Genomic DNA, 25267 nt, shown 5'->3' on the forward strand with positions numbered 1-25267 from the left:
AATACAACAAGGCTGCCAGTTTAGATTAAGATTCTTCAAGGACTGCCTACCTGTCAAGACAACTGCTAGAAGGCATAAGTAGATGGATGATGAAATTATCTCACACTTCACTGTCTCCCAGACAAATATACCATGTGAAGCCTCCACCCATATTTGTGACATAAACTGCATTTCCATTAAGCTAATACAAAAGTATTTACATTCACAGCTTTTCCTCCTCCCCATGTCTCTATCAAACTTTTATGTGTAATAAATTGTGTACATCTTTCAATTAATGAGTTGGTTTGGCTAAGTTCTACTTTGTAAAGTGTTTAGTGTATCCGCAGTGCTGTGTATTTTCAGTATTTTCTACAAACTTTGCAGTAGTCACACCACCAAACAGCATGTTTTCATTTCCCTAGTATTTAAAGGGGAAATATTTACTGATTTTTTTTAAAGATGCACACATTACAAAAACTTCTCCATTTCACTTTCCATGGAAAGCTTGAATTTTACAGCATCCCTCATCCAACCTCACATGCTTCAGTACTGTAAAGAGAAAGACACTTAACAGATGACAGACAGTGCTGCCCACAGGAAACCTGGGACACAGGTGTGACTGCAGCCAGTAGGTCCCAAATTCCAGAGCACTGATACAAATACATCTCCTCTCTGCTTCATCAAGTAGTCAGACACTTTACATCCATTAAAGGAAGCCACAGTATTTTCCTTAAATATCAAAGCTAGTAATTACACTAAAAACAGCTGCAAAAGACAAGAAAAGCAGGAAGGCAATTCTAGGGCAAACAAATGCATAGTAAACAAAGGAAGCACTGGCAGCCTTGAGGCCTTCTGCAACCAGCCAGTTTTCAGTCAGCATCTAGCTGATATGCAAGAGAAATACCTAGTAAAAGTGTTCATAGTTTTCTAGCCCAACAGAAAAAAGCATCAGTAAGTGTGGTATTTTTTCCTGCTGGATTTATCCATACCTTACCTTTCACACTAATAACTCAAACAAGAATCACATTTTTTAAAGCACCTTCAAAATGACACAGAACTGTGGGCCTCCCTGATATATTTTACAGGATTTCATCTCACAACTGTAAAATGGATGTCATTGAAATAAATCTCAATTCTATTGAGAATGAGCACTCAAATAGAGAATACAGTGGGAAGTACACATGCCAAGAGGAAAAATAACTCAAAACCAAGAACCACTGCCACCTTGACTACATGTTTAACAGATAAATATGTAGCTTGCCACAGCTGTATTTCCTTTCTCACATCCACCAGATTTGCCTGACTTTTACATCATCTAATTTCTTCACTTCTCCTCTAGTACAGGTCTTCCGTCATGTTCTTAAGTGTCACTAATCTAATTTTGCAACACCAATGCTAATTTTTGTAAAACATTTCACCTTGTGAATAATTTTATACAACTTCTGCTTTCATGTTAAAGATTTATTCCTACATTTCTAATGGCATAGGTCTATTTCATACAAACTGGCTGCACGCTTGAAGTCCTGCCAACAGCTTTAGAAGGCTTACAGGTAAGCTTAATGCCACAACTCCTTCAAAAATGCAGCAAGGGAATCAAAGTAGAACCAAATACTGATAAATGTTGCCTTTCAAACACCCTACTTTTAAAGCTCCCAAGAAAAAATGGCATTAAAATAACATGGCATCTTCAGAACCCTAGTCATTAAAAAAAAAAAGACATCTGGCTTTGAAGAAATAAGCTTCCTTGGGTTTAGCTTCAGCAGCTTAAGATGTTATTCCCAACTATCAGCTGATCTGCTGAACACTACCTGGAGCACAGTTACACACCTGAACTACAGCTCAATCTAGCACATTAATGGCAGCAGCCACATAAAGGTTGGCTGAACCACAATACTAGTTTGCAGGCTGAAGCAGCACAGTAGTTTCACCTCTTGTGTCCACAACCACCTGTGGCTTAAGGGGGCAGATAACATTTTAATGTCCTCAACTAAATTCACCTGAATTTCTCATTTACTGGTATTGCAAAATTCTCAACACCAACATGACCACTGCTGAGTCTTGGATCACACCTGAAATTAAAGTTTCCAGCCACCATGCTCATTACATTCTTGTCTGTAAACACGGCTACTCACCACCTGATAGTAATTCCCACACAGTGATGTTTCAAGGGTAATTAACTGGAAAGGCATTAAACCCTTCATGTACTACAGCTGTGCACACGCTCTGTCCTGCAAAAAACTTAGAAATCACTCTCCTGTTGCTGTTTTCTGTGAGTACCTTTCCAGAGTCAGTAACCTGAAGTATTACTTGTAGCTATTATGCAGCTTTACAAATATTGCCTTTCTAAACCATCACTCCCTTTTCTTTTAGGTTCTTACAGCAGCAAAAAACTTGGTGTGAATACATACGCTCTACATAATCATTTGAATCACACTAAAAGGAGAAGAAAACATTTTTAGTTATATAACTAAAGGGTGGTGTGCTCAAGATGTTTTCTGGCTGCAATTATACTGAGGTTTGTTTTATGATGAGCTTCTTCCTGAAAAACAGACCAATTAACTCTTGGTAGAATGCAACCAGTTGAAAAACAAGTTATACATCAAACATTTAATTCCTTCCCCAAAACAAACACACTGCTGACAATCTTTCCTCTTTCTGTAGGGTATGAGAAAAAGCTATCTGTCCCAAATAATCTGATTTCCTCTGAAAATAACATTATCTTTCCAAGCAGAATTTTTACCGTATTTTCACCTGAAGAAAAAATTTCCTACTATATTTGGTCCAGCTTTAAAAGCCATGTTTACTCCATGACAATTCTGTCATAATCATATGCGCACATACATTTAGACATGCATGTACGTGTATATACGAGCAAGACCACGACATCTGCAAACCCAGCCCCTGTGCGCTGTAACACCAGCTCTCCCGAAGGGTCAAAGCTCCAATGGGCTCAGGGCGACCTGCGCCGGCCGAGACCCGCAGCCCGGCGCCTTCCGGCCGGTTTCGCAGAGCACGGGTCTCTCCACAGGGGCAAAACCACTCACAGACTTCTACCAAATTATTCTCGCTCTGGCTTTACCGCGGGTACAAAGCCGGGACCTGCTGCCTGGCTTCCCAGCGCAGGGCTGGAGACAGCGGCACTAGGCAGGAGGCAGACAGCACCAGGCTCGGCCTCGCCAGCTCCCCCGGTACCTCGGCGGCTGCCTGAGGCGGCGGCGAGGCGGGTCAGCTCCCCCACACCTCACCCCTCGCTGTCACCAGCATCCCCTCCCCGGCACGTCCCTCACGGCCTCGCCACCCGCCTCCGCGAGGACCCCCTCCAGCCCCGCACCGTGTAGGTCTCCACCAGCTCAGAACCCAGGACTCGGGCCTCCCGCGGGGGCTCCTCGCCATCCTCGCCCCCTGCCGCCGCTTCCATGACGCCGCGAGAACCGCAGTGGACCGGCCTTCGCCGCGCTCACGCCGCCACCGCACCCCGCCGGCTGCCGCCACCACCGTCCGCACCAGCTTCGAGCTTGGACCGCTGTCCTTCAGCCGCCATCTTGGCTTAGCCACCCCCTCAGGGTGCGGCTCGCCCCGCCCGCTACCTCTTTATTGGCAGACGCCAGCGGTGGAAGGGGCGGGGCTTGCCCTTGGGGGCGGAGTTTGTTGCTGGGGGCGGGGCTTGTCGCTTGGAGAGGCGGGGTTTCGGGTGCCGGGGCGCTGGTGCGTTCGCGTAACGTCACGCGTATCGGGACTGCGCGTTGCGGCATGGTGTCCAGTGCTGCAGCGGTGTGCGGGACAGTGCGGGGTACGTGCAGTGCAGTGCTGTGCAGTGCAGTGCTGCGTTGTACAGTGCTGCGCCGGGCAGCACACTGCAGTACAGGCAGTCATGGGTGTTCAGGTTCAGGCCTTCAGACATTGCTATTACCTTGCTGAACGCATCTGCGGGGATCTGACGACGTCCGTCTTGCCACTTTGTTCCCCAAACCTGTGTCTTCTGTGCGGGTCCCTTGACCTTACTTTGTTTTATGGCAAAACTGGCTGTCAGAAGGATTTGGATTATTTCCTTCCCCTTCTCAAAATCTGCTGCTGTATGGCCCCACATGGTGTTGTCGTCAATGATTGAACTAATGAGGGCAAAGCCAGTCCCTCTCTGCCTGGTGCCACTTCAAAAGCAGGGCTGAGGAGCTGGGTTTGGGGTGGCCCAGCTCATACCTGAGGAAAGGGCCCTGCCCTGCCCTGCCCTCCCCTGCTGGAGGGTCTGTGGGGCCATGGCTGGTCCCTGCCACAGCGATGGGTCCCAGCCGCAAGTGGGACCCCACATGGCACAAGGCTGCAGCAGCTGCCTTGACACAGTGTGGCGGCAAGGGTGGTTGGTTGGTGTCAAGAGCCCCTTCAAACATGAAAGGAAACAAAGCGACTTCTTTCACCCCTACCTCTCAAGAACATACTAGGTGGGAGAGAAGTGTTCAAGGCCAGGTTGGACAGGGCTTGGACCAAGCTGGTCTAGTGGAAGGTGTCCTTGCCTGTGGCAGGGGGTCAGAACTGTGTGAGCTTAAGAGTGAACTCAGGGTGTTTTTTGGGGTGACTTCACTGACATTATGAATTTAGCTTATCTCAGTGCACTCTGTTTCAAATCTGTGCACCCTGAAGGGATCTTGCCAAGAACTTGTAATAGAAGTAGGGGATCTTAAAGGATGCTAAGCACATCCTCCTCAGCCTTTTCAGTGCGAACCCAAGCTGCCCTGAGGGGCAGTCACAGGTTTGGGTGAAAAAGCACCCTCCCACAAAACAAAGGTGATCACACTCTGTCCTTCCTTAGGGGATGCAATTAGCTCCAGTGTAGTGTCATTGATAATAATAGTAAAAGAAGTGCCAAACGCCTTGGGTGCATGTGTGGCTTTCAAAGTCATCTGGACAGAAAGTATTTTCTGGGCAGACAGGAGCTGTGGTGCAGAGACAGTAATGCTACATCAGGAAATGCTGGCATCTGGCAGATGCAACGGGGACCAGGAGGCAGGTGAATAACCACACCTCTACAAATGGAGCTGGAAAAAAACACTCTGATTTTATTTTGACGGCAAAACACCTTCCTTTCATCAGGACTCAGCTGAAGGACGATGTGTATGAGGAGAAAACTCACATAGTAAAGGCAGCCCAAGAGGGAATTCCAAGCACTGTTCCAGCATCAGCAGGAGCTGCCACTGAGCTCAGCCTCTCGACGAGATAATAAGTGCTTTCAGAGAGCAACTTTAATTAAGCTTCCTCTGATTGTCCCATCTCCTTAATTAAAGAACAATTTGCAGCACTCTGGTGTCTGTTGGTCTTGATCTGTACTCTTCTCCTTTTCATAAAGCAGTCAATGCTGGCAGACACTGAGGTGGCTCCTGGCGTGACAGCCCTGCCCTGGCTCCCAGGGAAGATGCATCAACAGGAGCAATGCAGCTGGAAAAAGGAGCAAATGGGCTCATTCAACGAAAGTCCTCAAGAAGGATTTAGGTAGCAGTAAATTGCAGGGCTTCATTGTCAGTGGGTCTGACCCTGCTTGGAGTCAGGTGCCCTGCACAGGGAAGGGGAGCTGGAGCATTTTGCTGCTGTTTGGAGCCATAACAGACTGCCCAAGGAGCCCTGTAAAAAACCCTGACCTCGTATAAGTTGCAACTTAGTTGTGCTTCTGCATTTTGTTTCCTTGTATTTGACCTCAAGGATGCTGCGTCTTGTTTTGCAATGGGTTACAGCTGCCTGGAAAGGAAAATCTGTACTGAGGTTTTGGGGAAAAAGTGCAGTAAACCCTTCCTTCCGCTTGTCTTGGTACCTTGGATTGACTAACAGGTTCCGCAGCATGTCAGGATGCAGCTGAAGCCTGAGCTAATATGCCATACCTAACTGCAGTGACAGTCAGTGTGCTGCTGAGCCTGCCACGCACCCATATTAAGGGCATTTGTGCTGGCAACCCTCCTTAGGCTATAGGTAGCCATGCTCCAGCTCTGATGTGGGTCTGTTGCAGGGAGGAGGGAAGCAACAGCAGGGATGGTTCCAAGCAGCAAGCAGGGATGCAGGGGCTGGCATGATGCCCCTCATATGCACCATGCCAGATGGATTTCATCCTTCCCCTCTAGGCATACCTGTGTTTTGTAAGTGTCTATTTGCATTGGGTGTGTGCAGAAGTGCGCATTTCCCGTGTCAGTGTGTATGGTGGCAGTGGCCCAGATTTCCCATCTCTAAGCCAACAAAGGCCCTTCTTCCACATCCCGACTTGGATTTCATCCCAGGTGCTTCTGGAGCATGGCTGCACTCCTTTGAAGGCAACGTTAGAGGTCCTGCTCCCACCATGCATCACCCTAGATATATTCTGATGCATCACAGGGGCTGTTTTCAGGGGGATGACTCAGAGCCAATGCCCCCCAGGATGGAATGACAGGGCCAGGCACCATTCCTCACCCTCTGCCTGGAGCCACCACCTGCCACGGGGGATCCCAAGGTGGGGGGAAGCAGCCTTGGGGTCGGGTGTGCCTCAGGGCAGCACTTCACTGAGAAGACCTCCATGGGGGTCCTCAAGAGGGTTTGGGTGATGGTTCAGTACTGGGAGACAGCAGGTTCCCCATCCCAGCCTGTTCCCTCACTTAAGGACAGGCTCTGATGCCCTTAACAAAATAACAGCTTCTGATTGCAGCTTTCCCTGCCTTTTTATGTTAAAGGCAACCAAAGTACTAATACATTCCAATTTTGAAGACTAATGTGCTTCAAAAAGTAATTCCTTTAAGGAACATTCACCAGCATCATGCTGAGAAGAGGCAGAGCCCTGCTGAAGCCTGGGTAAATCAGTGGGCACCCACAGGACCACAGTTCCTGAGAGGCTCTATAGAAAATTATTCTTCTGGGATGGCAAAACCTGGGGGGCTGTGGTGTGGGGACATGGTTCTGTGCTCACCTGCACCCTCACTCCATGCTGCTGCCGCCTGGGTCAGTGGTTAACACCACTTTGGCTAGGTGTTACATAGGGACAGCAGGCTTTTCACGCAACATGAGTTCTATTAAAGGGTGAAGGGATTTTTACAGATGAAACCTGACAGCTGCATTCATAGGATTTTCTGGTTTGCTAAAGATGGGACTTTGTCACCCTGAGGCGCCAGAGCCATCTGTAGCCCCTTTGGACGCAAGAGGGAGTCCTGAATCCCCTAAAGAGCGGTTTTGCTTTGGTTGCTGTGGTTTAAAAGGGTTTTCCCTGTACTGAGAAAACATTGCTCGTTGTTTGGAGGCCTTTGGTATGTTTTGCTCTCCACAATGGTGGGATAAATTCATGATAAATCCAGGAACGTGGATTCTCCCCATTTGCAGTGGGGACAGGTCAGCTCGCTGCTTTGAGTGAAGGGCGTCCTGGTTTCCTAAAGGATTGGGAATGATCTCTGAAATCAAGCACAGTTGATAGCCATCCTCGTCCCTCCTACCACTCATCTTGCAGCCCCAGTTAAAAGCAGAAAATGGAGACAAAGCTCCATCTGCCTCCACACTTCTCACCATGGCAGCAGGACTGCGCATCTTCCCTGTCCGCAGCACCCACACGCACATGGCACCAGCTCCTCTGTGGACACTGGCACTGGCTGCATGTCCCCCATGGGTTTGGAGACAGCCGTCAGAGGGGACAGGGAGCCCCCCGACAACCCCTGTTTCACTGCTCCCGAGAACATTTGCTCCTGGACAGGGATATTTTGGGAGGCATGGCTTTCCTGTGTTACCCAGTTTAATTAAGCACAGTATAATCTTTCTAATGCAGCTTCTAAAGGAGGAAGACACAGGAGGTGGAGGTGACGTGGTGGCATGCTTCCAGTCAGGACAGCCAAATACCGTAATATATCAGCCAGGGTCCTGCCAAACCCCTGCTGAAACCCCTTGCTTGTTCCCACATCAGTCACGAGGAAGCCTCCAGCTGCCCCGCAGTGGGACTGGGGCTGGCCCCGGACATGCCAGCCTCGGGCTCGGCAGTGTCCCCATCCCAAGGCACGCAGGCGAGGCATTCCTGTGGGAACAAGGATGGGATGGGGATTGGTGTGTGGGGCTGCCGGTGGGCTGGCCACATCCCCCGGGGCGGGCAGACCCCTATATCAGCCAGGCTCGCAGGGGCAGAGCCGGCGCTGTGCGACTGTGACATTCCTCAGCCCCTTGCCCACCCTCTCCAGCCATGGATGACATTTATAAGGCAGCGGTAAGTACCTCCCTCTGGGATGTGATTCTGGGGGGGAAGTTTTAAAGGGTTTTCAGGAATTCTGCAGAAGATTCCCTCAAACTGTGATGGAGTCCATTCGATGGAGAAAAGCAAATGAGAAATATTTTATGGGTGGCAACTTTTAATCAACATCATTATCCAGGGCTCAGACTTTTCCCACTGATGGCTCTGAAGGTTTCACGCTCCTCTTGTAAGCGTGAAAGTCTCAACTGTGCTGCAACATTATTGACAATTATTCCCCTGGCTCCTCACTGTGGGAAGGGAGAGGGCCTGTAGGTGAAGTTATAAATCTCAACAAAATCTTGATGGTGTAAAAGGTGGCTGCTGGTTTTAGCCTGGACAAAGCAAAGCAGTGCTTCCCATGAAATGAAAGTATTTATATGGTTTAAACCTCACCCTCTTCTTTCTAGTGCTTTATAATTCTGCCATTGCTACGTTTCCCTCTTCCTTAGCTGAGTATTTTTCTGGGAGATTAAAAGACCCCTTTGGCTTTTAAAAGTTATTTCCAAATATTCTCCTCTTATTTGCTGCTGCCACTATCTGTCCTGCAGAAATCCAGAATGTGAGCTATGCTCTCAAGGAACGCAGAGCATCCTCATGGCTATTTTAACTTACACAGCTGCATGCTGCACTCACTGTGTAAACCCAAACTATTTGGTCTGTAATAAGAACACTGCATTGTTTCGTAATGTAGACAGACTGTGATACAGGAGTGGAATAAGGATGAAAATAGATTCTGGATTGCGTGGATTGCTACTGTGCCCCTTCCATAACTGCAGTTAAAAAAAGAGCTTTTTGGCAACTTTTTCTTCTTTTAATATATAGTTGGTAAGGTTTGATTTTATCTGAGGCTCAAAAGATGTATCATACAAATCCTCCTTGAATTCAATGGTTTTTAGAGGGAAGATAGTGCTTGACACATTACTGAAGAAAAAAACCACAATGCTCACACCTCTTCTGTCTTTTGGTCAGCACTGAACCTCGTGCAATAGAACCCCTCTAGTGATCCTGATAGTGTGAAAAGGCTCAGGAAAGGCTGAACAGTAAAACAGTTTCCATACCAACACCTCCAAAAGGAAAAAACCGTGACCTGTAAAATCAAAGAGAATCCAGATCTCTGTAATTAAGCTTTGCAATTAAATATATTCTCTGAGGCTCAAGGCACAGGTCCTCTCGTTGCTTAGGGACCTCATGCCTGTAATTAGGGAGAAAGGCTGAAGTGCTCTGCAAGCTGGAGATGCCCACAGAGTCTCGCAGCCTGGGTGGAAAGCCCCACAGAGTTCCCTACATGCAAGCTCCAGCCTCTCTCCACAAGTTTGCCCCACATGTGAAGGTCATCCCTACCTGAAGCCTGTGGGCTTTACTGGAGCTGGACAACAGAGTAATTTAGTTGAGACGAAGTAACTGCAGCGATAGACAACCACCCAATGTTCCTACCCCAGATACCAAAAACTCACCCCAAACACAGAGCCCTTGGCTAGGGAAATGGGCCACACAAAATACCCGATGGACTTCCATAAGGATTTTGCTGCTGATTGAAAGGTGGGGGCACACTGACAAATGTGAGCCTTGAATCCTGGGCATTAACTGCCAGCACCTTTACAGAGGCAAAACAAGATCAAGGCAGGCGCAGGTGAGGCAAGCAGCTTTTTAATGGATATATTCCCCAAAACATCTACCTTGAAAAAAAATTCAAGAACTTAAATTTGCATCTGACTCCCAACTGGAACATGGGATGAAGAAGAGAGCTGATAAAAGCAAAATACAGCAGATTTGGTGTTACCATGGCTGCTGCAGTGCTGTGAGCTTAGTGCTTTGCCTTCCTATACTGCAGCCAGAGAAACCTGTCCCTGCACTGTGGACAGAAAAGGGGAATAAAGGTGCAAAGAGTACCTGTGTCCAGAGGGTGCTATGAACAGCTCAAGAGACATCTCTCTAACGAAAGTGTCATGCTATGGTTATAATGCATTTAATTTACATATAGCATAGCTACACATCAATCACTTGAGCACTCAAGGAAGCTTCAAATGTATTTCTTCATTTGCTGCATGCTAATGGCATATGTTAATATTGTATTTATGCCAAATTCCCTACGTGCAGCCAGAGAACCCAATGGATTTTCATCTTGCCCACTCATGCCTAGATAAGGGTGTGCACACACAAAGCTATTTTGGGAACATTTTTAGGCTCTGTTAAGCGGCACTAAGAACAGTGCTAGGGACAAGTGTCCAGATAAAGGGCTGCAAGGATAAATACCAAAGCCTGGGAACAATCAGGGAGCTCATCTTTATCTCCAGCACCTCTCTCACCCAGGCTTATAAATAGCGAATGCACCAAGTGAGTCATGCTACCCGAGCAGCAGGATAGCGGCCATGGACATCGGCCGAGGGTGCGTTGCGACTGCCCTGGCTCTGCCCAAATGATAGCTGTGAAGGGGCAGCAGCGACTTGCCTGCCTTGAGCAGCACCAGGGCCACAGTGGGCTTGGGCTCCCTCCCACAATGTCAATCCTAACACCATCTTTAGTGCCTTCTGACTTGAAAGTCTTCACCTTCTTGTGTGTGGGGAGTGGGTAAAGCTCTCCGCCTACTTCCCGCAGGCTCTATCCCACTAAGGAAAAGCACTTTTCCTGCCTCTTGCTGCAAGTAGGAAGGACTTCCAGATGGCTTTTGTAAAAATACTGTTCTTTGGGGCAGAAGCATCAGCCTTCCCTTAAAGACATGGTGCCACAAGTTCAGGTTGTGGGGTTGAGGAATGGGTGATAAGGACTACTTGTTCAGTGTTGATAGGAAGGAGACATCAGCCAAAGACAGAAATGCACTTAAAGATATATGACACAGAGCTGACGGATTCCTCTTTGCTCTCTTGTTGGTTACTGTAATTAATTAATGCTAACTAATAAGCTCCCATTGACTGCCTGCACAGAATGATGTAGGGCATGGTTTGGAAACAATCTGCCAGCCTGTTTCAGCTAATGCTCCACAGGCTATTTCTTCAGGGAGATACCCAAAACACGCTAAAGAGAGCAGAAGCTCCCTTCAGAGGCAGAAACTCCCTTCAGAGGCAGAAACCTTTGTAATAAACACCGAATTGGACAGAAATAGACCAGATCTTGATGCTCTGGATAGTGCAGGGAGTTTCCTGCACCTTGGGCTGAAAAAGAACCACCAAGGACCATCTTGTCCACCCTTCCTCCCTGGGGACCTCCATCGCACATCCCACATCTGACCTGGCCTCAGCCCATATACAAGGAATCCTCAGCAGTGCAGCCATCCCACTGTGAAGCCTGCCAGCCACAAGGAATTATCCTCAAAAGGCTGACAGAGGCAAATACTTTTCCCAGAGGTTTTCCCCTGCTTGTGCAAAGGCTACTTCTGCTGCGTTATCATCTGCTGCTGCTCTAGGGAAATGATACTTCAAAGGAGTTGGGAGTAATTTTGTTTAAGGGGAAGAATCTCTTAGACTACAGAAAGTTGTGGTGTCCTATAACCCATAGTCCATGAGGGTGACTGCTGTGAGGCTTCGCTGACAAGGCTGATGAACAAATAACATCCTTTTAACAACTAGTGATGATGATGAAGGAAAATGACTTGGTCTCTTTTCCTTACAGGTTGAGCAGCTGACAGAAGAGCAAAAAAATGGTAGGTGTATCTTTAACTTGACACCACAGCCCAAAGATGAGCTCCCTGGCTAGCAGCCCAGCCTGCCTCAGCAATTACACCCCAATGCTTTGGTCAGACTGGACAAAGGAATTGTGATCCACCAGCATTTCAAGCAAGGCTGTTTCTGTGCACGTGCCTGGGTGTCTGCATCATGCGATGGTGGTGCCCTCTGCCCTGCCACCCATCTGCAGGGTTAGGATGTGGAGCAAGACCCCCCAACATCTCCTCTTACTTCTCTCCCCAGAGTTCAAGGCTGCCTTTGACATCTTCGTGCTGGGTGCAGAGGATGGTTGCATCAGCACCAAGGAGCTGGGGAAGGTGATGCGGATGCTGGGGCAGAACCCGACCCCTGAAGAGCTGCAGGAGATGATAGATGAGGTGGATGAGGATGGTGAGAGACTTGGCTTTCTTCTCTTGGGGTGCTTTCCCTAACGCCATCCCCATGTCTGCAGGCATGGGGGGCATGGTGTGGGTCGGGAGTGCTCAGCATCTGAGCAGTACTGACAGGATCTATGCTCAGGACAGCTGCAGCCTGTGGAGAGCAACATCATGTGCTGTGATTCTGAAGGACTCTGAACACCCACCAGACTTCAGCATGGTTCCTTTAGGAAATCTGCAGGCAAAGAGGAACTATAAAATTCATTATTCCTATAATGATCAGACTGCTTGAACTGATTTGGGAGGTATTCTGAAATGGCACAGATCCATTTAAAAACAAATGTAGCAAACTGCCATTTCAGAAATGCCCCAGGATTCTATCATCAGGAAAGTCTTTCACTGCTTGATTGCACACACAAACCCCTGTCAATACTGATTAAATCAGTCTACTGGTGATCACACCTAACAAAATCCACTGTGTTGAAGCGAGGCAGAAATACCATACTGAAAACTGGAAAATAAAGCACAGTTAAAAATCAGTGATATAGCTGTTTTAATTTCTTTCCTGAAAACAACAGTACCACACTGCATGAATACTTGCCTTCTGGAGCTGTTATTACTAATACCTGGATGAGATGGACAGGTACCTCCATAGCAGGAATTTCCATTCATTGATGCTTTCAGAAGGACTTTTGGCTCATTTTGCCTAGGCAAAATAATTGCAAAAGGTAAAAATTCAGTGATGAAGTCAGTGCAGGGACTCACTCACTCCTGCATCCTGAAAGCTGCTTCTTGCTGCAGGGCTGCTCTCTGGAGTTTTGGTCCTTGGTTACTAAAGGGAAGCGCAATCCCTCCCTTCACCTTGCCTGTCCACCCACTGTAGCATGAGCTGATGGTGTTTATTCCACCTACAGGCAGCGGCACTGTAGACTTTGATGAGTTCCTTGTTATGATGGTCCGGTGTATGAAAGATGACAGCAAAGGAAAAACTGAAGAGGAACTCTCAGACCTCTTCAGGATGTTTGATAAGTAAGAGCCATGAGTGCAGCATGGCAGGGGTGTGGGAGCAGTGCAACTGTCCTGCACCCCCTCCCCAGGGTGCTGCTCTGCTCCTGAGCTCTTCTGTCCTCACACAGAAATGCCGACGGCTACATTGACCTCGAGGAGCTGAAGATCATGCTGCAGGCAACAGGAGAGACCATCACTGAAGATGACATAGAAGAACTGATGAGAGATGGGGATAAAAACAATGATGGCAGGATTGACTATGATGGTATGACTGTCTCTTGCGTGTTCCCCAGGCACCTCCCATGGTCTTGCTCATCTTCTTGGCCAGGCATGAGCCATGAAGGCAGCACACCTCACCACAGCCAGTGTTCGTGCAGGGATGGGGGTGGTTCTTAGGCTAGCGAAATGGTAGCAAGGTCCTGGGGTTGCCTTAACTATTCCCATGTTCCCAAACCAGCCTGCACTGAAGCAATGCTGCTTTCCACCAGAGACCTGCCCATCCCCTCCTGCCCCCTAAACACAAGCACTCTGAAGGACTGTATCTTTGAACGCAGTGCTGCTGAAAGACCCCCAGACCATTTCTGAGCCGAGCTGGTGGTGGCCACATCTCACCCCGTGCACTCACCTCTGGCATTTTGGTGGCTGCCTAGGGTGATGCTGGGCTCCAGTGACATTTCCATCCGGAGTCACGAGGAGCCCTCGCCACACTCAGAGGAGCAGTAGCCATCCCCCCGCAGCCTCTCGCACATCAGGGAGATGGAAGAGGAGACACAGCTGGGGAAACTTGCCAAGAACGCACTTGGCAGCCATGAGGGCACTTCAGTCCCACCTCACACCCCTTGTCTCCAATGTCTTCCCTTGGCAGAGTTCCTGGAGTTTATGAAGGGAGTTGAATAAATCTGAGGCCAGATGGACAGCCCGAATCCCCTGAACCCCTCAAGCTCTGCATCTCACCTCCTTGGCTACCGGCATGAAGACTGAGTGCTGAGAAGGGTGGCCGCTGGGAAAATAAAACGTGTTAATAGCGAGTGCCTCAGATGGTTGTTCCTTGGAGGCTTCTCGAGAGCTTCACCCCGGCTGCACACCCACAAACCACGGGGCCTCACTGAGCCCCTGTGAGCCGTGCATAGCAAGGGGACGTCACAGCTGGAGCTTTAAGCCTCCAAGGAGGCTGCCAGCCCACTGACAAAGCTGGGACAACAGGGCCATGGGAGCTGTCGTGTTGCATCACCTCACCCCTGCCACGGTGAGCAGGCTCAGGATCCAGAACTGGTTCCTGCTGGTTTAACTGGAGCATCGGTGGCGTTTTAGTGATGAAATGCGAATTAACAACCACTTACGCTATCACTGAAATCCTCCCCGCGTTCCTGAGGGGACACCCCTTCCTCCTCCCGCCATCTTGACTGCCGCCCTGCGGCGCATGCAGAAAGACGCCCTGTTTTCATCGGGAACATGAACAAAGGCCATTCCTGTGCCAGACTGGGTGCTTCCCTCCCATCCCACCCAGCCTGGCAAGGGGCAAACGGCAGCAGCCCCATGGCACTTCACGGTCCTTCAGCAGCCCCGGATGGGAGCCTCACTGCAATAGCCAGAACACCCAATTTTCCCTCAGAAATCACGTTCATTTGGGCAAAAAGTGCCCTGAGCGTGGTACGACTCCACTTTGTGTCTCAGTCCTCAGGCACAGCGCGACAGCAGTGCTGAAGGGAGGAGGACAAGCCGTGCTATCGCCAAGTGCCCCAGGGGCGCCATGTTTTCTCATCCCAAGGAAGCGCGGCATTCCTGCAGCATTAGCAGCTCTCTCTGCACATAGCTGCCTCCTCCCGTCGAGTTACAGCCCCAGCACAGCTCGCACATTGCAGTCATGTTGCTAAAATCAATCGTTTACCCAAGCAAGATAAACATTGGCAGGGCAAGGTGCTAGACTGCGTTGGTGCAAGCGCCGGCGATGCTGCCACGGCAGTGCCCCCGTGCCCGCTGCACTGCCCTCCTGCCTGTCCTCCCAGGCTGTGGTGGGAGCACCCTGAGCAGCTGCACTTGAGAGAACGGGAGCAGAGCAACCTGTTAGCTGAAGTGTTTCCTTCAAACCCCGGGGTATTTTGGGAACACCCCGAATGCCAACATCTGGAAGGCCTGCTCAAAGGGATCTCCCCGAGGGCGCCAAGCCCTCAATGCCATAGCTCTGCTGATTCAGCAGAACTGCGGGTGTACCAGAAGCCAAGAGACACAGGGATGTGTTTGATCAGACCACGCTGTGTCAGGAAGTGCTCCCGAGGGTTTCTGTCTCCTGTTTCCAGTGAATCCATAGCCTAGAGATCAAACCCAGTCATTATGCACCTCCCCAGTTGGCAGCAGCAGCTATTTCCGACCAAGCCCTGCTTCTGAGGACACAGCTGCAGCATTTTACCCCAGGCCTGGAAACCTCCATGGAGCTGCAGCCACAAGCCGGTGACACCATGCACCCTGCAGCCATGGCCACCCAACCCATGGGCAACCTCACATCTCGGCAGGCATCACCAACAGCCTCATTACCCACCTCTGACCAGATCCAAACACCCGAGAAGAACATCTCCAAGAGATTATCCACTGCTTACTGATAGGCTTTTTTTACTGAAGAGTGAGCAAGAGGATACAAGGTTAACCCCCTCCCTTCACTCAACCTGGTGGCTTGGGGGCAGCTTGGCCCCTAACTAGGGAAAAGGATGGCTGCAAAGAGCCACCCTGCCACATCTCCCCCCTTGGTTCTAACAGTACAGGGAGCAGCGAGCCACAATCTTGCTGGCTACCCACTCCTTTCTGAAAGTAAAACAGGGAAGGTGGTGGCTGGGAAGAGAGGACAAAGGTCTTGCAGCAGCTGAAACACAGCTGTGTAAGAGCAGACACACTTGGTAGTATTTGGGTTTTTCCAGTCCTTACACCAGAGGTGCCAGCAGATCAGCATGCTCTGTCTTAAGTCAGAAAAACTGCTGCAAGACTAATTTACCTTAACACACTGCTGGTCCTCCACAAGTACGACAGCAAATGCCGCAGGGCAGTGTGCTATGGGTGGATTTCACTGCTGGCTAAAACATGGGAACAACTGCGTTAGGAATGTAACACAACATGACAGGCCAGTGAGTTGGTGAGGCAGCTGAAAAACCAGTAGCCGGAACAGGATCAGTTGAAGTCCACAGAGAAGTTGAAGTAGTTAAAGCCTTCACAGAGAGAATGGGCCTGGAGATATGCGAACAGTAAATGAAACGCACCCAGGGGAATCCATGTATCTACCCAACTTCAACCAATTCTGCAGTTTCCTTGCATGTGTAGTGAACTTGTGGTGCCTGAAGCCTTTGAGGAAGATGACACGTGTCCACGCGCACCACTGGGGAAAAACGCATGTCAGAGAAACAATAATTCTTTTAAAGTCAGGCAAAAAATACGCCATTTACCACACTCGAAACCAGTCCCTAGACCTGTGTGCTCTGAACCCCCCAGCCGAGACAGGAGCTGTGCTGGCAAGTGACAGCAGTACGTGCTACCAGGCACAGAGTTTTCGGGCCATTTGATCTACCTGCATTTGCTGCCAGTAGGTTTCACTCCTGCCCTGGTTTGCAGCTTTCTCAGTACATTTGAGACCTCTCTTCAGCCCTCTAAAACTCTGCTGTGTGCATTGACTGCAGGAAGGCCTGAGGACATTTTGTACACATCTCCCTAATAAAACCTCTGCATCTCACCTACAGTTATACATGTGCCAGCAGGGCAGCAGCAGTGTAACGTGAGCCAAGGTACACTGGATAAACATTTCACAGCACCAAAACCCCTGTTGTGTAGAAACTCCTGCATCATCCTTGAAATCTGGGCAAAGCAGAACTCGTGTTCTGTTTGCTGCTTCTTGCTTGAACACACTACTGAAGGTGGTGTAAAGGGAGACAGAGCATCACGTATCCAGCCCAGCTTTTCATTTTCACTGTCCCCAGTAAATACTCTGCCCCACCACAGCGTTTCACAGCACTCTGATTTCTCCTCTCCAGCCTGTGCTCTTCACTTTCAGCGCAATGGCTCGCCTTTGCCAAATGAGCTGATCCAGTATTTGGTTACACAACCTTTACTCCTTTTTTTTTTTTTTCCAAAGGGAAAAAAAAGGAGCCAAACTGGAACCTGATAAGAGTCCTCTTAATTACAAATGGGAGAATCATCTGCAACAAGTACGACATACAGCAGCAGCAAGCACAGAATATAGAACTTGATGTACTGCAGTAGCTGAGCAGAGATGCTCTTAAGCTCATTGGCTTCCTACAGGATACCAAGGCCTTAATAATGAGAATTTTGAAGTTTTTAAACGTGAAAGATGGCAGAGCCCAGCAGAATGGGAACAGTTTCAGTTCCGTCCGTTCAGTTCCACAGCTGCCAGTTCCGTCTCCTGGGCTCTATATGTAATCCTCCCAAAAAGGATCTTCGGCCTCACCTGACCAATGAAACTTAAAACGATTTCAGAAGGCAAGTGAAACAGGATGAAGATGCACCGGGAGGTCATGTCAACACAGCTTCCCATCCGAGCTGGGCCAACTTCTACAAGAAGGAAGTAAGTCGCGGATTGAGCTGCCACAGGGTTAGAAAATGCAATAGGTGATCAGCTGATGCCTGGGCAGCGTCCTGGGGGACCACTGAGTGCGCAGGGAGCAGACAACAACAAACCTGACACCAAGCTGCTGTGGAAGCTCACAGAATTCCTGTCTCTTGCTACACAATGATGCCTGGATTAAGGTTACGTTCCTCTCTGCTGCATTTTGTCACGCAGCCGCTATTTTGGTCAGAAAGTCGGCAAGCCCATATTTGGGAAGCTGTCCCACTGAAGGGCAGCATGAAGGGCAGAGATGAAAAGACTGCTTCTGAACGCAGGCCTGGGGGAGCTGCCTGGAGCCACAGGAAGCCAAAATCTCTCCCTCTGCTTCTCTTCAATGTGCCAACATCCCTTTCTCAGCCTGACCCTTGCCCCTCTCTTCCCTCAAACTATATCCTGTGGGTGAGCTACTGTCACAACACAAGCATCCTGGGGAAGACACCAAGGCAGTTTAGAGGTGAAATTTTACTTTTTAGATTAAAAAAAGTCTCAATGCTAAAGTGCGGAATTTAAACCAGGTTGGAGATCTGCAGACACACACAGGAGGGTGTAGCCTGACAAACACCAAGTCCCCTGTTCAGAGGCTTTTTCTTTCACTCCCCTTGTCACAACACAGACCTGCAGCAGACTGACCTTCACTGACACAGCTGGACCAGTCACACTGCTCCAACACCAGCGGCAACTCAAAGGGTATCTCCCTGTGCTAGGTCTGTCAGCCCTAGTGAGGGCTGCTGGTCAGCTCTGAGCCAGCAGTTGAGGCTACAAGACATGCATGCTAACCTGAACCACAGCTACATATCACCTTTGTAAGCAAGGCAGGCAGCAGCCAGAGCTTGGGACCTCCAATAGCCACACTCAGGTACCACTGAAGCCAGCAGGATTGCAATGCTGTGCACGTCTCACATATGACCTACCACTTGCCACAGAACACTCTCCAAGGAGGATTAACACCATGAGCATCCTCTTGCCCACTGACCCTCTGGTGTACCTGAGTACAGCAGGGACCAGACCACTTTTGTGCCTTGACTATTTAGCAGACTCTACCTGGTCGTACAAACCCTGCAACTGTAGTTCTCTCCAGCACAGAACCCCTCTTAGCCAGCATGCTGCTCTCACACAGCAATTAAATTCTTTCAACTGACAAACATCAACATCCACAACAGTCCAGAAGATGCAAACAGCATGAACCAGGCAGCTGAGGGTTGCAGATTGCTTCGTTCAGGGCTGGGTGGTATTTTTCATTAGTCAAAACCAACTCAAAAGTGGAACTGGGAAAAGACTTTCGAAATCAAGCCATGAAGAACTCAAAATACCTTTTTTCAAAATAACGTTGCATTTTGGCAATTAGTTTAACTATTAAGAAATAAATACATTAACTGGATGCCTTAGTTGATTACTTTTTTTAGCCAGCAGGTGTTTCGCTGCTCTACTGCAAAGTCAGAAGATAGCTGCACACATCCAGCCCTTGTGATTTGTGGATCGACACCACCAGGTGGACAAGCTTTGGAATTACAGTTTCAGGTACTGTTGCATTTTAACAGGTGGCTCATTTTGGGAATAAAGCACCTTTTGAACCAGCTTTACTCACTGGGGGGACATGGAGAGTGAAGCCTTCTCCTGACCTGCAGGAGGACAGCAGTAACAAAACCCTGTACCCCTCGGGCTTTTGAATGTCACTCCCTTTTTCTCATCAGTCAGCACATCTCAGGTAGGTACTCTGTTACTGGAGAAGGAAGTCCACTAAAATAAAGTCTCTATGAAAAATATGCTTATTTCATATAGTCCAAAGCCCTTACACATCCCTATGGTAGCTCCATTAACACTTCAATACTTCGAAGTTATTTCAGAATACGACACACACAAATTCTAACACTAATTGCTATGACCTCTAACACCACAGCTAGCACTCACTACCCTCCCATTTTTCAAGGCATCCACAGCTGTAGCTACCCTACCTGGACAGTGCATCAGCAGACGCACAACAGCCCTTGGGGATCTTACCTTGTTGTAGCACCACTAGGGACTATCATAAAAACCACAGTATGCAAGCTGAACATACACAACAGTATCAAAAATAACATTATCTGTACTGAACACTATCACCCAAAAGTCCAGGCAACACTGGCTTCAATTTGTATGGAAATAAGTAAGTTGTTTCTTGTTTAAATTTTACAGCTTCACTTAATAACCATTTCACAACCTGAAAACAGACTGAACTACCAAATGCTCATGTCCTGTACCAACAACCAGAGTATAAGAGCTCTGAGGAGGAAGCAGGTGGTTTACTTTCCATGTTGGAGGCTGACAACACAAAACCTCTCTACAGCTCCAGCTGGCTTCATCTGACAGGGAACAAAACCACACACTGGTCACTACACACAGGCTTGATGCACAACTGGCATCTAAAATACAAATCAAAGAAGGCTTCTGGAGGGTTCTCCTCAAGTTTGGGAGGGGAGGACTTTGTTACATCCAATTTTATTTCTTATAAAAATGCTGTAAATGCATGCTTATAGGAAAACTGGTTGTCTTAAACCACGTCAGTCCTTTTTCTGTTGAGCAGCCTGCTTGGCATTGTTGGCCTGCATCTTCTTCAGCCCCTTTTTGTTGTGTTTCTTTGCAAATCTCATGTTCCTCAGGAACTTGGGATCAACCTACAAGGAAAAAAATAAGCCATACTGTAAAAGGGATATATGTAAAAACACTTTAATCTCCAGATTGTTCCAATTATTCCCAAATGCTGGCTGTGATTAATTCAGTTTTTCTGATTTATTACATCAACAAAATTCTTTTAGCTGCCTGTAACCATGCTTTAACTGGCTATTTCCTTCATTTCCATAAACAAACTCACAAAAAACCTCAGCAATAAGCACACAGAAAGTACAAGTTGAGTAAAGCTGTAAACAAGACAAGTTTCATCCCCCTGACATTATGTTCTGGATCCGAAGTACTACAAACCAGCTTCGGCAGGTGAGCACATACACATGGAATTCCTGGGTGAAGACCAATGCTACTTCCTCAAGCCTTTCCTTTTCACATTAAAGTAAAAAAAATATCAGCACAGAATACCAGCTGCCCAGTTTTCTTGTCAGCTAACGGCTAGCCAATGCCTCCAGTAGCTAGGACTGATCCTCAGAAATATCAACTGCTCTTGCACTTATAAACACTTGCTATTTTTCTAATGTGAGGTGTCCCTGCCCATGGCAGGGGGCTGGAACTAGATGATATTAAGGTCCTTTCCAACCCAAACCATTCTATGATTCTATTTTACTGTAAACAGTTTTTTAACCAGCACACTCAAGTATTGGGATTCTGTCATCTTAACTCATGCTCAGTGCAAGGAGACAGACTCAGAGACTGCCGCAGTGTCTGCAGGAGGGAGCCGAACCCTCCCCGAGCTATGCAGAAAACAAGCTTTTATGTCACATCCAAAAAGCCAATAATCATAGAATAATCAGGGTTGGAAAGGACCTTAAGATAATCTAGTTCCAACCCCCCTGCCATGGGCAGGGACACCTCACACTAAACCATACCACCCAAGGCTTCATCCAACCTGGCCTTGAACACCGCCAGGGATGGAGCATTCACAGCTTCCTTGGGCAACTCATTCCAGTGCCTCGCCACCCTTACAGTAAAGAACTTCTTCCCTATATCTAATCTAAACTTCCCCTGTTTAAGTTTTAACCCATTACCCCTTGTCCTGTCACTACAGTCCCTAATGAAGAGTCCCTCCCCAGCATACTTATAGCTCCCTTAAGATACTGGAAGGCTGCTATGAGGTCTCCACGCAGCCTTCTCTTCTCAAGGCTGAACAGCTCCAACTTCCTCAGCCTGTCTTCATATGGGAGATGCCCTAAAAAGCAAACAGAATGACAACCCTCCCCAAATCCTAAATGTTCTGTCCCCACTTTCAAGTGTGGAAGAAGATCCTGTTATATAACTTGTCTAATCTCAGAAAAAGCGTAATACTGCCGTTCTCATACACAGTGTCCAGAAATGCCAATTTCTCTAATCTTCAGACTGAAGTTCTCTAGATGAGTACAACAGTAAATAGTAAATACAGGATAATAATAGTGAAGTGTACAGGAAGTAGGAGAGGGAGCAGGACTGAAGAGGAAGAAGAGCTATCCAACTGACACAGGTTTGTTTCACATGAAGCAGCAGTTAGTGACACTCACCCTCGCAGGACAGAGACAGAACTGGCCAATAAGTAAGAAGCAGTTTAACAGACACACAAGGGTGGATTTCACATGGGTCAGAAATATCACAGCAGCATGTAAGGTAAGCAAAAGACAAACCAGAAACCCACAGTGGTTCTGGCCCCCTGAAACACAACCCCCTGCCTGCAAAAAATACAGCAGTCAAAATAATATAAATACTGTTTTTTTTCCCCATGGTTAAGACTCAGTAAAGTAACAGCATGGAAATATCAACAGCAATGCTCACCCCTTTGAGAGATTCGTATCTATGGGATCTGGGTTTCTTGATGCCATTTCTGTGCCATTTACGGGCTATGAACAAAGACAAGAAAACAAGTTAACGTTGCATTACCTTCAAGTCCAGATGACCCCACCAAAATGATGGTGAATAGAACGTTTGCTAACCCTTCCCATCCAAACTAAATACAAATTAATAACACACCTCTGATCTCACCCCTCTGCATTTCTATGGGTTTCTAATCCAAGGATTTCAGGCTCTTCATCAACTGATAATATACTGGCAGCATGACCACTGGCACACTAAGGGGCCTCAGCCATCAAGCAGCTCAAGCACTTGTACTTAGCATTAAAGAACACCATAGTACACTGTGCAAGTGCAAGCAGAACCCACTCTGTGTAGTGAACTCTCCTAACTTACAGCATCGATGGAAATAAAACCCAAACAAGAACTCTTTTATCACTGCATCATCTTTGGATGACACAGGATCACAGGCTGAATGGCATTCAGCAGCGTGCTTAGTTCCAACACATGAAGCTTTTTCTCCGATTATAGTATTTTTATACAGAGCCCAAACAAGTCATGCCTCTTGCAAAGCTCTATCAAACGCTCCGCTCACCCTCCACAAACCACCACCTCTTACTGGAAAAGATATAACACAAGAAACACCGGGCTCCCGTGACTGAGCGGGCCGAAGCAGTGGGGTAAAACCTCCCAGCGCAGCACGGCCCCAGCAACACTTCCCCCACCACCCCCCCCGTGTCCTCCTGGAGCCGGCAGGCCCCGCACCGGCCGCGCCTTACACTGGTTGTGCGTGGTGTGGTTCTTGGACTTGGCCATGGCTGCACCTGCGGGAGAGAGAGGCACGGCTCAGCCGGGAGGGCTGCGCGACTCGGCCCGGCTCCCCCAGCCCCACAGCCTCCTCGGGGCTCCCCGCCGCCCCGCTCTCCTGCTCCCCCTGCCCACCATAGCCCCAGCCCGGCAGGGTCTGCCCGGGCTCGCCCTGCGGACCCGCCCGCCGCGGATGGAGCCGGATTGAGCACAGCAACACCCACCGCCACTGCCGCCGCCGCGCCGGAAGAGAAAGGCTCACCGCGGGGGCTGCTGGGAAATGAGGCCACCGGGCCGGAACTCAGCGGCGCTCCGGAACGCAACACGCGCCGCCACGGGGAGGTTCCGCCCGGAAGCCTCCTACCTCTCGGCTCCCCTTCCTGCACCGCCGGTTTGTGCCCGGCCCCGGCCTGGCCTCGCCCTCGGTGGCTGCGGCCTCCGCTCCCTCCCCGGCCGCGCGAGTGGGGAAGGACCCACAGCAACCCGGCTCCGCGGCCCCAGGGACGTGGCGGACCCCTGTCCCTCAATGACATGGTTCCCCCACAACACGGTCCTGCACTACCAGAGTTCCCCCCATAACATGGTTCCTCACCAACACAGTCCGTCCCCCTACCGAGGCTCCCCATCAACATGGCCATTCCAGCGCCGTGCGGCGCAAACGAGCGGCAGCGAGACCCGGCGGCACCGTGGCGCTTGGTGGCACTGCTGCATGGCTGGAAGCAAGGGGCCCCAGCCCATGGGCAGCCGAACTCAGACAGAATCCCCTGCGCACTCAGCTGTCCGTGCCACCCTGGGCAGGGACGTGTTGAAGGCCAGGTTGGACGGGGCTTGCAGCAACCTGCTCTAGTGGAAGCTGTCCCTGCCTGTGGGAGGGGGCTGGAACTGGGTGAGCTTTAAGGTCCCTTCAACCCACTCCAGCCTGTGATTCTGTGAATCAAATCACACAGAGCGCATTTTCCTCACAGCAGATTCATTAAGCGCTCACGTGCATTGAACACAGGCCCTTGCAGAAAGGCTGTGAATGGCTCTGTTCATTTTCAAACCCTGACAACAAGCAGCTTTGGCTGTGCCACTTTCGGGACCCCCCAAACCCACTGCTCCTGGGCCCAGCACGCCTGCAGCTGCGCAGGGGGATCTGTGCTGTGCCTGACCCTGCCTGGCCACGATGGCCCACAAGGTGAAAGTCTCACTCCTGCAAAATATACAGACCAAGACTTAGACAATTTAGTACCTGAAAGACAGTGAAATGATCACTAAGATGGGCAAACGAAACTGTGTCTATCCATGGTGCAGCTGCTTTGCCAAGGTGCCAGCTAAACCACAACACTAATGCCATTTTCCTTTGATGACAGCAAGGCCAGGCATTGCTGGCACAGGCAGCCCAGTCGGAGGGGAGCGGCTCCCCCTGCTGATGGCCAAGGGTTGGAATTAAGTCTCATGGTAGCTTCTGCTACCCCAGCCACAGGGAGCTTTGTGATACTGGCTGTCAGCGAGCCCCAGCGCTGGCGGTGGGGCTGCCAGTGGTGATGCCGCAGGGAGGCATTTGTGGTTATGGACTGGGGCATCTCCCATGGGGAAGTGTGAAAAGAAACAGGGGAACCAAAAGCCAAGGTTGCCAAAGCCTGCTAGGTTGTACCTGTGTACAGACTGCCGCATTTGGGTTGTACCTGTGTACAGACTGCCACATTTCAGTCGTACCTGTGTACAGACTGCCGCATTTGGGTTGTACCTGTGTACAGACTGCTGCATTTCAGTCGTACCTGTGTACAGACTGCTGCGTTTGGGTTGTACCTGTGTACAGACTGCCACATTTGGGTTGTACCTGTGTACAGACTACCGCATTTGGGTTGTACCTGTGTACAGACTGCCGCATTTGGGTTGTACCTGTGTACAGACTGCCACATTTGGGTTGTACCTGTGTACAGACTGCCGCATTTCAGTCCAGGATTGCTGTGCTTTCAGATAGGAACCTTTGAAAAATGAGCAAGAAAAAGGCAGGCTTTTCCACTTTGTGGTTGAATGGAAAAATACTGCATCTTTTTATGGCCTTGCCTGTAAGAGGAGAGGCACAAGTGAATTGCCTAAAATAACCCACACTGGAAAAATCAGCCCAGAGACCAAAGCCCCTGAACCAGGACATGGGAGAGAGAACTGGTCCTTTTTTCAG

The 25267-nt window shown here is 49.1% G+C and overlaps 2 protein-coding genes and 1 long non-coding RNA gene across 4 annotated transcripts in view; 1 reads left to right on the forward strand and 2 right to left on the reverse strand.

Moving 5' to 3' along the window:
* Positions 1-3553, reverse strand: part of NISCH (nischarin) — a 30090-nt gene extending 26537 nt beyond the window's left edge. Inside the window, exon 1 of one of the 2 annotated variants that reach the window (XM_065687384.1) lies at positions 3311-3551. In XM_065687384.1, the coding sequence (XP_065543456.1) occupies positions 3311-3397 (87 nt within the window). In that variant the 5' untranslated portion in view covers positions 3398-3551. Of the gene's footprint in view, positions 1-3310 lie in introns of both variants that reach the window. The other variant, XM_065687385.1, reaches the window with a different exon arrangement.
* Positions 3554-8069: 4516 nt separating this feature from the next.
* TNNC1 (troponin C1, slow skeletal and cardiac type) lies at positions 8070-14260 on the forward strand. Its single transcript, XM_065687108.1, has 6 exons — positions 8070-8164; positions 11795-11825; positions 12091-12237; positions 13139-13253; positions 13361-13497; positions 14098-14260. The coding sequence occupies exons 1-6, from the start codon at positions 8141-8143 to the stop codon at positions 14127-14129; spliced, it is 486 nt and encodes a 161-aa protein (XP_065543180.1). The 5' UTR covers positions 8070-8140; the 3' UTR covers positions 14130-14260.
* A 6202-nt stretch (positions 14261-20462) lies between these two features.
* LOC136018381 (uncharacterized) lies at positions 20463-23505 on the reverse strand. Its single transcript, XR_010614377.1, has 3 exons — positions 23325-23505; positions 22279-22343; positions 20463-20486 (listed from the first exon to the last, which is right to left on the reverse strand). It is a non-coding gene; the product is annotated as an uncharacterized LOC136018381 (long non-coding RNA).
* Positions 23506-25267: the final 1762 nt, after the last annotated feature.

Source organism: Lathamus discolor, chromosome 7 (assembly GCF_037157495.1).
Source record: "Lathamus discolor isolate bLatDis1 chromosome 7, bLatDis1.hap1, whole genome shotgun sequence".
Taxonomy (NCBI): domain Eukaryota; kingdom Metazoa; phylum Chordata; class Aves; order Psittaciformes; family Psittacidae; genus Lathamus; species Lathamus discolor.